Source organism: Salvelinus namaycush, chromosome 3, assembly GCF_016432855.1.
Source record: "Salvelinus namaycush isolate Seneca chromosome 3, SaNama_1.0, whole genome shotgun sequence".
In the NCBI taxonomy this organism is placed as follows: domain Eukaryota; kingdom Metazoa; phylum Chordata; class Actinopteri; order Salmoniformes; family Salmonidae; genus Salvelinus; species Salvelinus namaycush.
In genome coordinates, this window is record NC_052309.1 from 77,139,789 (window position 1) to 77,157,371 (window position 17,583).

General features: G+C 45.5%; 1 protein-coding gene across 1 annotated transcript; it reads right to left on the reverse strand.

Moving 5' to 3' along the window:
• Positions 1 to 7,612: 7,612 nt before the first annotated feature.
• Positions 7,613 to 13,414, reverse strand: LOC120044623 (forkhead box protein J1-A-like). The gene is made up of 3 exons (XM_038989295.1): positions 13,249 to 13,414; positions 11,827 to 12,472; positions 7,613 to 10,883 (listed from the first exon to the last, which is right to left on the reverse strand). Exons 2-3 carry the CDS (start codon positions 12,415 to 12,417, stop codon positions 10,020 to 10,022), a joined length of 1,455 nt encoding a protein of 484 aa, XP_038845223.1. The 5' UTR covers positions 12,418 to 12,472; positions 13,249 to 13,414; the 3' UTR covers positions 7,613 to 10,019.
• Between the last annotated feature and the right edge of the window lie 4,169 nt (positions 13,415 to 17,583).

The following is a 17,583-nucleotide window of genomic DNA, read 5'->3' on the forward strand; positions in this document are numbered from 1 at the left end:
CCAGGAGTATCATTGTTTGTTAAAGACTGGAATAAAGACTCGGTTTCTATTAAGTCGCCTTTGGGTCCTCATTCACCAGCATAACAGAAGAATCCGACCAAGATGGACCCAGCGACTATGGATTCTCTCAACACTGCCGTCGAGTTCCAGGGAGCAATGCTCGGCAGACACGAGCAGGAATTGTTTGCTGCTCGTCATGCCGTTGAGACCCTGGCCGCTCAGGTCTCCGATCTCTCTGGACAGTTTCAGAGTCTTCGTCTCGTGCCACCAGCTACTTCCTGGTCTTCCGAGTCTCCGGAACCTAGGGTTAATAACCCACCATGTTACTCTGGGCAGCCCACTGAGTGTCGCTCCTTTCTCACCCAGTGTGATATTGTGTTCTCTCTCCAGCCCAACACGTACTCAAGAGAGAGAGCTCGGATCGCTTACGTCATATCACTCCTTACTGGTCGGGCTCGGGAGTGGGGCACAGCTATCTGGGAGGCAAGGGCTGAGTGTTCTAACGATTATCAGAACTTTAAAGAGGAGATGATACGGGTTTTTGATCGTTCAGTTTTTGGGAAGGAGGCTTCCAGGGCCCTGGCTTCCCTATGTCAAGGTGATCGATCCATAACGGATTACTCTATAGAGTTTCGCACTCTTGCTGCCTCCAGTGACTGGAACGAGCCGGCGTTGCTCGCTCGTTTTCTGGAGGGACTTCACGCTGAGGTTAAGGATGAGATTCTCTCCCGGGAGGTTCCTTCCAGCGTGGACTCTTTGATTGCACTCGCCATCCGCATAGAACGACGGATAGATCTTCGTCACCGAGCTCGTGGAAGAGAGCTCGCGTTAACGGTGCTTCCCCTCTCCGCATCTCAACCATCTCCTCCCACCGGCTCAGAGACTGAGCCCATGCAGCTGGGAGGTATTCGCATCTCGACTAAGGAGAGGGAACGGAGAATCACCAACCGCCTTTGCCTCTATTGCGGTTCTGCTGGACATTTTGTCATGTCATGTCCAGTAAAAGCCAGAGCTCATCAGTAAGCGGAGGGCTACTGGTGAGCGCTACTACTCAAGTCTCTCCATCAAGATCCTGTACTACCTTGTCGGTCCATCTACGCTGGACCGGTTCGGCTGCTTCCTGCAGTGCTTTGATAGACTCTGGGGCTGAGGGTTGTTTTATGGACGAAGCATGGGCTCGGAAACATGACATTCCTCTCAGACAGTTAGGGAAGCCCACGCCCATGTTCGCCTTAGATGGTAGTCTTCTCCCCAGTATCAGATGTGAGACACTACCTTTAACCCTCACAGTATCTGGTAACCACAGTGAGACCATTTCCTTTTTGATTTTTCGTTCACCTTTTACACCTGTTGTTTTGGGTCATCCCTGGCTAGTATGTCACAATCCTTCTATTAATTGGTCTAGTAATTCTATCCTATCCTGGAACGTTTCTTGTCATGTGAAGTGTTTAATGTCTGCTATCCCTCCTGTTTCTTCTGTCCCCTCTACTCAGGAGGAACCTGGTGATTTGACAGGAGTGCCGGAGGAATATCATGATCTACGCACGGTCTTCAGTCGGTCCAGAGCCAACTCTCTTCCTCCTCACCGGTCGTATGATTGTTGTATTGATCTCCTTCCGGGGACCACTCCCCCTCGGGGTAGACTATACTCTCTGTCGGCTCCCGAACGTAAGGCTCTCGAGGATTATCTGTCTGTTTCTCTCGACGCCGGTACCGTGGTGCCTTCTTCCTCTCCCGCCGGAGCGGGGTTTTTCTTTGTTAAGAAGAAGGACGGTACTCTGCGCCCCTGCGTGGATTATCGAGGGCTGAATGACATAACGGTTAAGAATCGTTATCCGCTTCCCCTTATGTCGTCAGCCTTCGAGATTCTGCAGGGAGCCAGGTGCTTTACTAAGTTGGACCTTCGTAACGCTTACCATCTCGTACGCATCAGAGAGGGGGACGAGTGGAAAACGGCGTTTAACACTCCGTTAGGGCATTTTGAATACCGGGTTCTGCCGTTCGGTCTCGCTAATGCTCCAGCTGTCTTTCAGGCATTAGTTAATGATGTACTGAGAGACATGCTGAACATCTTTGTTTTCGTTTACCTTGACGATATCCTGATTTTTTCACCGTCACTCGAGATTCATGTTCAGCACGTTCGACGTGTACTCCAGCGCCTTTTAGAGAATTGTCTCTACGTGAAGGCTGAGAAGTGCGCCTTTCATGTCTCCTCTGTCACATTTCTCGGTTCTGTTATTTCCGCTGAAGGCATTCAGATGGATCCCGCTAAGGTCCAGGCTGTCAGCGATTGGCCCGTTCCTAAGTCACGTGTCGAGTTGCAGCGCTTTCTCGGTTTCGCTAATTTCTATCGGCGTTTCATTCGTAATTTCGGTCAAGTGGCTGCCCCTCTCACAGCTCTGACTTCTGTCAAGACTTGCTTTAAGTGGTCCGGTTCCGCCCAGGGAGCTTTTGATCTCCTCAAGAAGCGTTTTACATCCGCCCCTATCCTTGTTACTCCTGACGTCACTAAACAATTCATTGTAGAGGTTGACGCTTCAGAGGTGGGCGTGGGAGCCATTCTGTCCCAGCGCTTCCATTCTGACGATAAGGTCCATCCTTGCGCTTACTTTTCTCATCGCCTGTCGCCATCGGAACGCAACTATGATGTGGGTAACCGCGAACTGCTCGCCATCCGCTTAGCCATAGGCGAATGGCGACAGTGGTTGGAGGGGGCGACCGTCCCTTTTGTCGTTTGGACTGACCATAAGAACCTTGAGTACATCCGTTCTGCCAAACGACTTAATGCACGTCAAGCTCGTTGGGCGTTGTTTTTCGCTCGTTTCGAGTTCGTGATTTCCTATCGCCCGGGAAATAAGAACACCAAGCCTGATGCCTTATCTCGTCTCTTTAGTTCTTCTGTGGCTTCTACCGACCCCGAGGGGATTCTCCCTGAAGGGCGTGTGGTCGGGTTGACTGTCTGGGGAATTGAGAGACAGGTAAAGCAAGCACTCACTCACACTGCGTCGCCGCGCGCTTGTCCTAGTAACCTTCTGTTCGTTCCTGTCTCTACTCGTCTGGCTGTTCTTCAGTGGGCTCATTCTGCCAAGTTAGCTGGCCACCCCGGCGTTCGGGGTACGCTTGCTTCTATTCGCCAGCGGTTTTGGTGGCCTACTCAGGAGCGGGACACGCGCCGTTTCGTGGCTGCTTGTTCGGACTGCGCGCAGACTAAGTCAGGTAACTCTCCTCCTGCCGGTCGTCTCAGACCGCTTCCCATTCCTTCTCGACCATGGTCTCACATCGCCTTAGACTTTATTACCGGTCTGCCTTCGTCTGCGGGGAAGACAGTGATTCTTACGGTTATCGATAGGTTCTCTAAGGCGGCACATTTCATTCCCCTCGCTAAGCTTCCTTCCGCTAAGGAGACGGCACAAATCATCATTGAGAATGTGTTCAGAATTCATGGCCTCCCGTTAGACGCCGTTTCAGACAGAGGCCCGCAATTCACGTCACAGTTTTGGAGGGAGTTCTGTCGTTTGATTGGTGCTTCCGTCAGTCTCTCTTCCGGGTTTCATCCCCAGTCTAACGGTCAAGCAGAAAGGGCCAATCAGTCGATTGGTCGCATATTACGCAGCCTTTCGTTTCGAAACCCTGCGTCTTGGGCAGAACAGCTCCCCTGGGCTGAGTACGCTCACAACTCGCTTCCTTCGTCTGCTACCGGGCTATCTCCGTTTCAGAGTAGTCTTGGGTACCAGCCTCCTCTGTTCTCGTCCCAGCTCGCCGAGTCCAGCGTTCCCTCCGCTCAGGCTTTTGTCCAACGTTGTGAGCGCACCTGGAGGAGGGTCAGGTCTGCACTTTGCCGTTACAGGGCGCAGACTGTGAGAGCCGCCAATAAACGTAGGATTAAGAGTCCTAGGTATTGTCGCGGTCAGAGAGTGTGGCTTTCCACTCGTAACCTTCCCCTTACGACAGCTTCTCGCAAGTTGACTCCGCGGTTCATTGGTCCGTTCCGTGTCTCTCAGGTCGTCAATCCTGTCGCTGTGCGACTGCTTCTTCCGCGACATCTTCGTCGCGTCCACCCTGTCTTCCATGTCTCCTGTGTCAAGCCTTTTCTTCGCGCCCCCGTTCGTCTTCCCTCCCCCCCCCCCGTCCTTGTCGAGGGCGCACCTATTTACAAGGTACGGAGGATCATGGACATGCGTTCTCGGGGACGTGGTCACCAGTACTTAGTGGATTGGGAGGGTTACGGTCCTGAGGAGAGGAGTTGGGTTCCATCTCGGGACGTGCTGGACCGTTCGTTGATTGATGATTTCCTTCGTTGCCGCCAGGGTTCCTCCTCGAGTGCGCCAGGAGGCGCTCGGTGAGTGGGGGGGTACTGTCATGTTTTGTCTTTGATCATCATGTCTTGTCCCTGTGCTTCCCTCTGCTGGTCTTATTAGGTTCTTTCCCTCTTTCTATCCCTCTCTCTCCCCCTCCCTCTCTCCCTCTCTCGCTCTCTCTCTCTATCGTTCCGTTCCTGCTCCCAGCTGTTTCTCATTCTCCTAACGACCTCATTTACTCTTTCACACCTGTCCCCTATTTTGCCCTCTGATTAGAGTCCCTATTTCTTCCTCTGTTTTCCGCTTCTGTCCTTGTCGGATTCTTGTTTGATGTTTGCTGTTCTGTGTCCTTGTTCCGCCCTGTCGTGTTTTTGCCTTCTTCAGATGCTGCGTGTGAGCAGGTGTCTATGTCAGCTACGGCCTGTGCCTTCCTGAAGCGACCTGCAGTCTGTGGTCGCGTCTCCAGTCGTTCCTCTCTACTGACGAGAGGATTTCAGTTTCCTGTTTTGGATTTACCTAGGATAATATCCAGGAGTATCATTGTTTGTTAAAGACTGGAATAAAGACTCGGTTTCTATTAAGTCGCCTTTGGGTCCTCATTCACCAGCATAACAATTTTAGTACATCCGACTGGTTCCCTCTTCCTAACAGCAAAACGTGGCACCCTTAAACTGACTGTCTCGTTTTAGTAACCTCTTTTAGTAACCTCTATGAAAGATAACTCCCTTAGGAACATCCTCTCTCAGCAATAGGGGAAAAAGTTAAAGTTTACTGCAAAACCCCAGAAATGTCCTTGTCACTGCAATCATTTGCTGTCTCTGTCTTCTTCAACTCCTACAAAATATCTTCCCCAGCCTTGTGTAATGAATGCTGGGCCCTCCCACTGTTTCCCTGGGTATTGTTTCCCTGTGGTTACACACTGTGTGTATTGCTCACTAAGCCGCTGATGGATGTCAGATTACCCCTCTGCCTGTGTCTCACTGACAAAGAGACATTGACCCACACTGCTGCAGCAGAAGAGAACACAAACACACACTGTCACACCAAATATACACTCACCACCACACATCCCTTTCACAATGGTCCACAGCGTTCGCCTGACCTCAACATATCAAACACATATGGCATCAGCCTAATATTGACTTTGATTCTATTTGACCTTTGACATATTCCTCTTTTACCAGTATTTTGTATCATTTCACAGCAGTGAACCTGTACTGAAACATGTGTTTCTAGAGGTTGTTTCAGAGCATAGTAAAATCAACACAAAAGCACACCATAAAACTTAAGGGCTTTTCTGATGTGTTTTATGGTGTGTGGTAACCTTGTTGATTTTTCAGGCACCATAGTGAAAATGTGATAAGGCACATTTTTACTTCCGCCTCCACACACCCACTGAACAGAGATGAAAAACAAGCAACATACGGTACAAAACAAAGTGGTCTGTAGTGATCCACTTATCTTGTCAGGGCTGTGTATGGCACAGTGCATCTATTTTACCCATATGATTGGCCATTCAGAGCACTATCTAGGACATTCACTTGACTGAACAACATAAGAGGCTTATTCCAATACATAGTATACCCTGGCAGGGTATTAAAGGGGGAAAACGAACAAGACAGTGCAGTGTTTTAAGGCAGACCCTGTGAATCCACCTCCTCCCCACCCAGAAGGGGGGTGTGAGTAGAGGTTCACTTTAGTAAGGTAAGTGCACTTTTACAAAGACTTACACCGCCACTATAATAAATCTGAGCGGGCTGTCCACCTCCCTCTCTTTCCACGCCATCCGTCCGCAACCCTAATCAACCCCTCCATGAGCCTTGCCGGGACCAGTAACATACACTCTCCCATTCTCCCTCCAGTCTACATAACAATGGCACCAGCAGTTACCCAGGAGACCAGCCTTTCATTGGCCGTGTGATAAAAAAGATGTATTCCCCCTCTCTTCTTAACACTTTTTCCCTCTTTTCTGGAGCCGATGGATAAGCTGAACTCACGAGTAGAGCTGCCCAAGCCATCAGCGGCTCGCTCCCTCCTTTGCAGTACACAGCCTGGTTGAATACCAATGGAGTTGTGGGGGCAACGGGGAGAAATACATTGTGAAGGCAACAACCTGGTGCCCTTGTTCTAGTGGCTGATATGTTCTTCAGTTTGTGACCTCCTGGGTCAGGTCCTCTTGTTAAACTAGCTGGATGTTTCTTTTTAATTTCAAAAAAAGATCTTCTCCTTTTCCTACTTGTTTTTCACTACATTTTTGCTTATCACATAAAACAAATGGAAGCTTTGCACATGTATCTCTTTACACCGCTAAGATACGTCTGACTTTGCTGTCCCTTGACAGAGTAATGTATAACTGGGTATTCACATTTTCCTGTTGTTGCCTTTTTGCACTTTCAGTTTGGAGCGTTCCTGGGTTGGGACAAGCGAGCGAGTGCCGGGGAGGGTTAGCGTTTCACCAGGGAGCTCTCCTTACCTGCAGCCATCAGCAGGGTTGGGGAAGAATGGCTGCATCATGTTACCAACAGCCTCTCATCTAACCAGCCTGCCACATTATAATTATGAACCCTGCACTCCACCTGGACAGACAACTGTACCATGTAATAACTGCTGTCCAGGGGACCTCTGTGGAGCTGGGCTGGGGAGAAGGCTCAGACTGTCAGCTCTCCTTTCCCAAGCAGAGAGCTCCACGGATGGAGATGGAGAACCGTACCCTTCCCGTGGAGGGTTGGGTGTCCAGTCCACCATACAGAGGTATAGGATTTCTCACCTGTGTGCTCCAACTTTTTCCTGATTACCTCATGAGGCATTTGTGTGGTAAAGACAGTCCCAGTCTTTGACACCATGACACGCTAGCTATACACCGGGCTTCATTTGAAAACGCCACAGGGAAATATTCATATAGTTCCCTGAACGTGTTACTTAGATAATCCTCAGAAGTAGAGAGAGACGGTGTGGTCCAGAACAGACAGGATAGTGATATATGGAGGCGTGGGACACTTGTTCCTGTTAGACCCCACACTGACCCAGTGAGAGGAGCACAGAGCAGAGCCCTGGGGGGGACAAGTGTCTGACTGAGCACAGACAAAAGCCAGAGAAAGACCCCAATCCACTGCCTGAGCACAGTCACCCCCGAAAGAGATGAGCAGGAAAAGGCAAGCGTAAATCACACCGACACACACACACAGAAGACACACTAATGGGGTGGAATCAGGAATGTACAGACACAAAATAGAGACAGAGAGAAAAAGACGGAAAGACAGATAGAAATCTTCAAAAGCACCGCACCCAGATGTACAAAAATTCATGTAAACTCATTCAAGTTTGAAGGTTTTTTTATTGTCAAGGAAAAACAGAAAAATAAACAGAGTATGAATGCACACATGAATGCATATCTCCATAAAATAAAATAAAAATCTTGAGGTATGATGCCAATAGGGTCAACTTGGATGACAAGTGTTTTGGAAGAGCTAATACACAACTGACAAAATATCGTAGTAGTTAATTCACTTTTAAAGGAGGAGTTTCCTTCCATCAGAATGTATCCATACCGTACCACACAATAAACCATGAACTGGGTCTGACTAAGTAAACTGCATTACTACCCTTCAATGTAATGTAAAATAGACCAAGTATCACTCACTGTACATTGATTGCACTTTCACACTTCATGGTGGATTTACAACACTAATAAACCAGGAGTAGTTATTCTGCAAGATAACGAATATTAGCACATTTTAATATACATGTTAAAGGTCGACTTTGGGCAAAAACACAAAAATAGCGGCTTTAAACTGTATAACTGATCAATGCACCATCATACTAGGTCATGTAATGCTTAAAAACACAACCACAATTTATGAATAAGATATTTGGCTACAGAAGGGCCATTTCTTACCGATCTCTACAGCTTCTTTCCAAACACAACTCCTGTGAAATGACGTCAACACACTGGAGGAGTCACTGGCTAGTTAAAGTGGCTATCTTAGCTAACAAACTGTCTACGTCGGTCGCAGCATGCATGACCAGAATGACACTTCGACGAACCACCAAAGGTACACCCCATTTCTGTTTGAAAATTTACCGTTTTTTTGTGCCATAAGTCGACCTTTAAGATTCACTCATGTCTTGAAACTGTGTGATTTGGTTTAGTAAGACCAGAGGAAAGACAAAGTAATTCCAGGTAAAGGTAGACTTGAAACAAAACAAGAGAGTATCTCATAACTCATCATTTGTTCATGTAATTCCTGTTTGTTTATGTCATCATTTTTGCATTGTGTCCTTCTGTTGACCAATAGGCCTCCATCAGCTTTCCTTGGTAAAAACCCAGCCTCTAACACTGCCGGTCTTCCGGTCCCAAGTGTTGTTCTTTGCACGTCTAACCTGAAGGTCGGGTATTCATTGACAAGCCACTGAAACCTTTACAAAGGAGAAGCTTGCCTTGAGCTATTCTACATTGGAATTAACTTGTCTTTACGACATCCAGATCTGTCCTCTACTGCTCTCTGTAACTGGTTAACTCACTGAAATTTGTTGAATTAATGATTCTTAAATATAAATGTACACTGCTGATAATATGACAATCCTAACCTTGCTAAAAACAACCTGTTTTAAATTGTTCTGCATACATTTAGTTAAAGTGAAAAGCTCATTATTCAAAGAATGCATTCAGAAAGTAGTCATTATAGAAAACCCCACACATAAAACTATTTTAAGTCTAAAAACTCTTCTAATTAGTAGTAATTTGGCAAATATCTCTTCATTGATCATCATAGTATTCCTTTCACTTCAGTTACAGATATTGTATATTAATATTAAATAGACACTAGTTTCAGAATTTCATCCAAATGCATCCACAGATCGTTAAAAGTCAGATCATTCAGCATTTCAGTGGAAAATTCCGTACAGGACCGAAATTCCTGAAGTCTGATGCATACATTCCATAACCTTCTCTGGGATTTTAGTATGCATCAGCATTGTGATCATTTTAATTCCTAAACAATAATAAGAGATCTTCACAACAAATAATAGTATTCCCTGTGAGGTGGATTCATCTAAACCTTTATGAAATATTCAGCATGCTAAACCACCTATTCTTAAGCAGCTAAAACGTTGCATCACTGTCCACACCTCATCTCATCATTAGCTATTGGCCTTGCATCTCAAAACTGTCCATAACTTTCAGAGTACAGTCACTGTAAAGTCTTACTTTGTAATTTCATCTAATGCTAAATAAATGTACATTTCTAAAATGTCGATTCCAATGTTCTGTTGCTCGCCTTGTGCCTGGATGACAATTCCTCTATCCATGTCAACCTGCAATCCATTCAATACCACATATATATTCAGAATGTAAACAAAGACATATTGGTGGTTTTCCTGTCCTCAGACAGGAATATTTTGTTTCTCTTTGTGAGCGAAGTCTTATTGATAATGTCTATTATCCAATGTCATGGTCCCAACAGTAGGTTTGATATAGATTTTGTCCAGTAATCGTTTGGAATACTGCAGTTCATTGTGGCATTTTTGCTCTGTAGGCATTAATGATGTCATCCATTATTGTACCAATTTCAAAAAACACAATATAGAAATCTTAAAAACATGTATGTGTAAAAGGTCCATTTAGTTCATGCGGTGCCTCTCTTTTTAAACAATAATCTAGTAGTGTCATCATCACAGTATAGTCAAAGAGTCTTGGAGGCCAAAGAATTGGAGAACATGTCTTTAGAGAAGATACTCTATCTTACTGCTGAGGTCCCCTCCGAGGGAATCTCCCAGGTCAAAGAGCTGCTCCAGGTTGACTGTGGAGCTGCACAGGAAGTTGGTAGATCCCTGCTCCTCTTCCTCTGGCCAGGGGCTCTGCAGGAATGCTGTGGCCAGGAACGTCTCCTCAAAGTCTGCTCCGCTGCTCCTCTTGGTCTCCGCCAGCATGTGGCTGCTGTCTGCTGTCCCTGCGGGGGCCTCCAGGGGGCAGATGTGGGTGCCCCGCACCATCAGGTCCTCCTCCTGTGGGATGGGGCTCAGTGGACCCCCTCCGTCCAGACTCAGCTCCCCGCTCAGCGCAGAATCCAGGAGGGCGTCCCAGTCAAAGTTCCCTTTTAGGGAGCCCAGTTCCCTATACTCCTCCACAGACAGTAAAGGAGAGCTGGAGCGCCGGGGGACTTTGACCATGGCAGTCCTGGAGCCCAGTGGGTGTTTTCTCTTGTGTCCAGGACCTCCCTTTCTCATGGGCCATGCCCCCAGCATGGTGCCTTCGGCCAGACAGGGGTCCCAGTTCTGGTCGGCTCCAGTGGCCTCTTCAAACTCTCTGAGGAGCTGCTGAGCCTCTGGATTGAAACATAGCCCACTCTGGCTGCCTGTGGGGTTACAGAGGCCCCTGGGCAGTGGCTGGGGGTTGGCCCTAAGCCTGTTCTGCAGGGCAGGATTGATCTGTACAGGGGGCATCCGCCTCTTCTTGTAGGCCCCGTTGAGGAGGCGCTCTGCGTACTGGGGATCGATCTTCCAGAAGCCCCCCTTCCCTGGCTCGTCCTTCTGCCGTGGAACCTTGATGAAACACTTGTTCAGAGACAGATTGTGCCGGATGGAGTTCTGAAATGGCGCATGAGGGGGACAGGATTGACATGGCAGTACACATTCAGTCCTGTTCCATCAAATATATTAGCTTGTGTACCCTTGCATTCAGCCTTACCAGGAGCTCAACACTGCCCCCCCCCCCCTCCCCCCAACTAGTCTAAATAGACGAGTGACCTGCTGACCTTTGTTAAATATTATCTGCCCCATGCACTGGCTTACAATAACAGAATGCTCAGGAAATTAGTATAACTTCTGGAACTGGGGAGTACGGCTAACGACTTAATTAATCATTTATCCAGCAAATTAAACTTTTTCCAGAGAATTTCTTCCCTTTGATGGGGAATCTGCACTTTTGATGCCATACTGCCCCTCCCCATACTCCCCCATTGCATCTCGTTGCTCAAGCAGAAAACCTGGGTGCTATTTCTGAAAAATAATGTAATGGGTTTAAAAACACACACACACTAAAATGTGTGTTGTGGGGGGATGTTAGTCTTCTGAAGCAAGATGCCTACTGCCAAGTAAGGGGAAGTCCAAGGCAGTATTTGCTACAATCTTTGTAAATTACGGGAGTATTTGCTGCCATCTTTGTACCATGAGAGCCCTTAATTCCCATAAACCATAGCTGCTAATGCTTGTTCAGAGTGTGGCAGACGGCCCAGAGCACTCAATATACAGACTTTGGAAAGAACTGTGCTCTTACTCGTTCCTGTTAAAGAAAAACTCTGTGCCCAGCTGCATCTTGGCCCCACTCCAAAACACACAGAGCCCTCTGTGGCAGATGCTGAAGAGGACTCTCTCTCTCTGTCTCTCACTATCTGGCTGCTCGAGACATAGTCAAGTTACGAACATGACTGAGAGCCTCTCACAGGACCTAGTCTAAAGCATCCTATTAGAGCCATTTTCAAGTGTGTGTGTGGGTGTGTGTGTGTGTGTGTGTGACTTTAGCAACATTTACCTGCCAGGTGGGGTCAGCATGGCGGAAGTAGCAGAAGTTGTCAGTGATCCACTTGTAGATGCAGGAGAGGGTGATCTTGGTCTTCTTGCTGGCCTGCATGGCCATACAGATGAGTGTGGCGTAGGAGTAAGGGGGTTTGATATGAGGGTTTGTCTTGTAGTCCACCTCATCGGGGCAGTGACCATGGGCCACCAGGCTAGGGAGGGCTGACAGGGACTGCATCCTACAATAGGCTGCTGCTGTGGGCTTGCCTGGGGTGAGGGGCATGCCTATGGATGCAGGGTCACCAGCTAGAGGGGAAGCGGGAGCCTCGGAGCCCAGCTGCTGATGGCCGAAGAAGTGAGGCTGGTGGTGAGTGGAGAGAGGAGCCTGTTGAGGCCCATTGGCATTGAGAATAGAGAACTCCTGCAGCCACTGCAGGCTGGTCAGGCTGTCATCCAGGTTGTCAGAGCCCCCAGTGCTGCTGGAGCCTGCTGAAGCTGAGCTGTCGTCCAGGTCCAGCTCCTCAGATTGAGCAGCGGCAGTCACCACTTCCTCCTCCAGCCCCACCGAGCCCTCGGGCCAGGGGTCTGCACAGCTTAGAGACAGCATGGTCCTCCCTCCGCTCCGATGGCTAAAGCTCCCCCCTATACCACCAGACAACAGCCTGACAAGGAGAAAATATACACCCGACATGAACAAAGCTGAAAAGGACAATGATAGCCCTATTTGAAAACAGAGCCCTTTGAGGCATGTCAGGGTGTAAATTGAAATAGTTTCTCTCTGTGGTAATGGCACGTTCTATTCAGTGACTTGTAGGGAAACAAATTGTAAGAACAATAGCTGCATGTAGTTGAGATCTTTCAAATGTTGATATTTGATTAGAAACTGCTTAACAAAAGGAGTGCATGGGTTTGTAATCCCAGAATAAAGACTGTTATTAATGAAATGATGTGCGAAAGACCTGCTATGTTTATTCTTACACGTTCCGATGTTGACTATCTGGAGGTCATAGAACTTTTGTGAAAAGTGATAGGAGCGCAGTCTAGCCTACCTATCTACACATAATAGCTTATAGCCATAAAACGGGACTCTCCACAAAAAGGCTGAGACAAAGTCACTGTTATAAACTCATATATGTCGAGTGAATTTATGATAAACGACTCAAAACGTGATCAAATAGAGTAGGCTATTGACTCTAGACAAATTAATGAATTGTGCCAAATCAGATAACATTTGAGATTATTTCATGTAAGTGTTTCAATTATTTGAAAAAATATGAAGATGCTTTACAACCAAACCTTACAATAGTTACAATTAACAACTTTGTATTTTTATGGCAAGATATCAATAATAATTTGCTAAAATTTAATGATAACCTACTTCATTATAATATGTTTTAATTTTTTAAATAAAAATAATGTAAAAACATGACAAACTTACCTTGATCTGATATAATGCTGAGAAAATACCTTACAATCCAAATGGCCAATTGATAAATTATTAATCTCACTTTAGCCTTGAGGATTTGCACCTGTTGAAAATGTATGAAAAATACTTCAAGATGTCTTTGGCGCTCTGATGCGCGCTTGTTCAATTCAACGTCTCAAAAACAGGTCTTTATAACGGTGGCAGCGGCTAAGGATCTCTCCAGGGGCAGTTTAATACCTGGTGCAGGAGGTTTGTCCGGCAACCATAGAAACGGTACACCCCTTGTAAACAGCTTCCCGTTCTTCTATAGGCTTGGTTGTTGCTATAGTGCTTCATTTTTAATCAGTCTCACTCAGGTTTGTTCGTCACGCAAGTAAATCCAGTCTAGTGCCCCAAAAGGGAGTTGGAAGCACATAGGATTTTTGTATTTTATTTATTTTTTACAAATCAGCTTGATCTTTATCCCATCACATGAGTTTAAATGGAAAATTTATATTTACTAAATGTGTTGAATGGAACGGTTTTGACATGCAGCATAAATAGACATTATCTAAATGTTCAAGCAGATTGAGTTGGTATACTAATACAATATATATTTATATTCATTTGAGTAGGGTATTTAACCCAATACCTTGCAGACAATGGGGCTTTGCGACAACTTTTGGAAGTGAACTCTGGAAATAAATAAAAATCTGGGGTTTTTTGTCCCAAAAAATTGTACATGAATTGTTCATCCTAAACTTTGCAGAGAACGGCAATAAGGAGCAGAGAGTAAACGCTGAGTGGTATTGACATTGAAGATAAGACATTTTGGAGTGTTTGACCCAGTTCTAAGTGACAGTTGTCAAAAAAAATTATAAACAAAAAAGCAGACATCCAGCTCTGGAGTGGGGACAGAACTCAAGAGATGAGGAAGCCTTTTTATTGCTTTACAGTTGCTTTTGTCAAGAGTCTCAGGAAACCACTCAGCCACACTAATAGAGCGTCCAAGGGGCCAAACCTTTTTGTTTCTCTTTTTTTCCTTTTCTGTCTTATTAACAAAAGTACATTCCTTCACAGACGCACGCCCTCCTAGATGTCCAAAGGGTACATCCAAGTTCCAAGACCCTATTGCTGTGGCGCTGATTCATTCAATCATAACCAGTTACGATTGTATAATCCTCCATCGTCATAACTTGTTGCCGTCATATGGTAAAAATGACTACAAAAATGAATCAATCACAGATTAGAAATTGTACCATACATGTAGCCTACACCAAGGGCAAAACTCTCGTGTACCTAGCACTCTCTACCAAGTTTGGGGAGGGCAGACAAGGAAAAAACCAACAGACCAATCAGCGAGATCACTCCAGTCTGACAAAGAGAGAGAGTGATGGAGGATAGGATCAGGGCCAGTTCCCTGAGTACTTTCCTCTTAGTACCAGTCGGCCCTTTTTGCCACTCAACTGCGAAATCCACAGCCCATTGTTGGGCCCTGTAGGGCTGGTGTTCTGACCAGACCTGATTGTTCATGTCAGACTCTGAACCAGCCGCCAGCCCTCCTCCTCTGCCCACCTTGAGGAGAAGTCAGAGGTCAGAATAGCGAGCAGCCAATCACAATAATGCTGACAGGGAGATGAGTTGAGGTCTGTCTGGGAAATAGGGAAGGGACAGAGATTAGACACCAATGAATTTGGCAGAGTCACAGCTGGACAAAGCTGGGGAATTACCCAACAAGCCTCAGCACAACTACAGTCTTTATTGCTATCATCAATCATCAACTCAAACAAGATAAACTGTAACAAAAAGTGAATTATTGGGAAACTAAACCTGATGCATATGAGTTTAGTAAACAGCCACTTAAGGACATAGACACACAAAATAAATATGCATAGGCCACAGATTTTTTGAATTCATACAGGTTTTAGACATTTTCATTACTCAAACATGATCAACATCTGATATATTGAATATTTAATCCCCCTGTATAAGAATGACTTGCATCACATCACAAAATAAACTTCTCTCCTCGAACTTTTCCCTCAGGCAAAAGTTAGGATTTGTGACAATGCGTTTGCATTGACAGGAGATGGCGCTAGATCATAGAAAATGACAGTGTAGCTCTGTTCTCCAAGGCAGCCCAATGGAGATTTTTGAACAAATATAAAATATCACATTTATTAAAAAGTTTGATGTAGTTTCTTTAAATCCTCAAAATATTTATTTGTGTAGTGTAATAATTTGTGTTCTGAAAAAAAGTGTTCTCAACAAAATCAAAAAACAAAATATACATAAACATCAAATACAGTACCCCCTTTTCCCCAAAAATGTTTTGTTACAGCTGTTTTCTAAAATGGATTGCATTTTTTTTAAACATCAGCAATCTACACACAATACCCCATAATGACAAAGTGAAAACAGGTTTTTATAAATTTTTGCAAATGTATTAAATCTAAAAAACAGAAATACCTTATTTACATAAGCATTCAGACCCTTTGCTATGACACTCGAAATTGAGCTCAGGTGCATCCTGTTACCATTGATCATCCTTGAGATGTTTCTACAACTTGATTAGAGTCCACCTTTGGTAAATTCAATTGATTGAACATGATTTGGAATGGCACACGCCTGTCTATACAAGGTCCCACAGTTGACAGTGCATGTCAGAGCAAAAAACCAAGCCATGAGGTCGAAGGAATTGTCCGTAGAGCTCCGAGACAGGATTGTGTCAAGGTACAGATCTGGGGAAGGGTACCAAAAAATGTCTGCAGCATTGAAGGTCCCCAAGAACACAGTGGCCTCCATCATTCTTAAATGGAAGAAGTTTAGAACCACCAAGACTCTTCCTAGAGCTGGCCGCCCGGCCAAACTGAACAATCGGGGGAGAAGGGCCTTGGTCAGGGAGGTGAACAAGAACCCAAAGCTCACTCTGACAGTGCTCTATTGTTCCTTTGTGCAGATGGGAGAACCTTCCAGAAGGACAAGCATCTCTGCAGCACTCCACCAATCAGGCCTTTATGGTAGAGTGGCCAGACGGAATCCCCTCCTCAGTAAAAGGCACATGTCAGCCCGCTTGGAGTTTGCCAAAAGGCACCTAAAGGACTCTGATCATGAGAAACACGATTCTCTGGTCTGATGAAACCAAGATTGAACTCTTTGGTCTGAATGCCAAGCGCCATGTTTGGAGGAAACCTGGCACCATTTCTACAGTGAAGCATGGTGGTGGCAGCATCATGCTGTGGAGTTGTTTTTCAGCGACAGGGACTGGGAGACTAGTCAGGATCGAGGCAAAGATGAACGGAGCAAAGTACAGAGAGATCCTTGATGAAAACCTACTCCAGAGCGCTCAGGACCTCAGACTGGGGCGAAGGTTTACCTTCCAACAGGACAACGCACACAGCCAAGACAACGCAGGAGTGGCTTCAGGACAAATCTCTGAATGTCCTTGAGTGGCCCAGCCAGAGCCCGGACTTGAACACGATCGAACATCTCTGGAGAGACCTGAAAATAGCTGTGCAGCAATGCTCCCCATCCAACCTGACAGAGCTTGACAGGATCTTCAGAGAAGAATGGGAGAAACTCCCCAAATACAGATGTGTCAAGCTTGTAGCGTTTTACCTAAGAAGACTCTATGCTGTAATCGTTGCCAAAGGTGCTTCAACAAAGTACTGAGTAAAGGGTAGAATACTTATGTAAATGTGATATTTCCGTATTAAAAATAAATAAATTGGCAAACATTTCTGAAAACTTTTTTCTTTATCATTTTGGGGTATTGTGTGTAGATTGATGAGGGAAAAAAACGATTTAATCAATTTTAGAATAAGGCCATAACATAACACAGTGTGGAAAAAGTCTAGGGGTCTGAATACTTTCCAAAGTCAATCTACTATAGTAGATTGACATACTCTACCAGTCAAAAGTTTGGACACCTACTTATTCAAGGGTTTTTCTTTATTTTTACTATTTTCTACATTGTAGAATAATAGTGAAGACATCAAAACTATGAAATAACACATATGGAATCATGTAGTAACCTAAAAAGTGTTAAACAAATCAAAATATATTTTATATTTGAGATTCTTCAAAGTAACCACCCTTTGCCTTGATGACAGCTTTGCACACTCTTGGCATTTTCAACAAGCTTCATGAGGTAGTCACCTGGAATGCATTTAAATTAACAGGTGTGCCAAAGTTAATTTGTGGAATTTCTTACCTTCTTAATGGGTTTGAGCCAATCAGTTGTGTTATGACAAGGTAGGGGTGGTATACAGAAGATAGCCCTATTTGGTAAAAGACCAAGTACAAATTATGGCAAGAACAGCTCAAATAAGAAAAGCAAAATGACAGTCCATCGTTACTTTAAGACAT

What these genes read in the sequence shown, in the direction of transcription:
- LOC120044623 (XM_038989295.1), bottom strand. Translation starts at nt 12,417, where the DNA reads ATGCTGTCTCTAAGCTGTGCAGACCCCTGGCCCGAGGGCTCGGTGGGG. An exon ending in ATGCTGACCCCACCTGGCAG is followed by an intron (nt 10,884 to 11,826) that starts GTAAATGTTGCT and finishes GCGCCATTTCAG; the next exon opens with AACTCCATCCGGCACAATCT.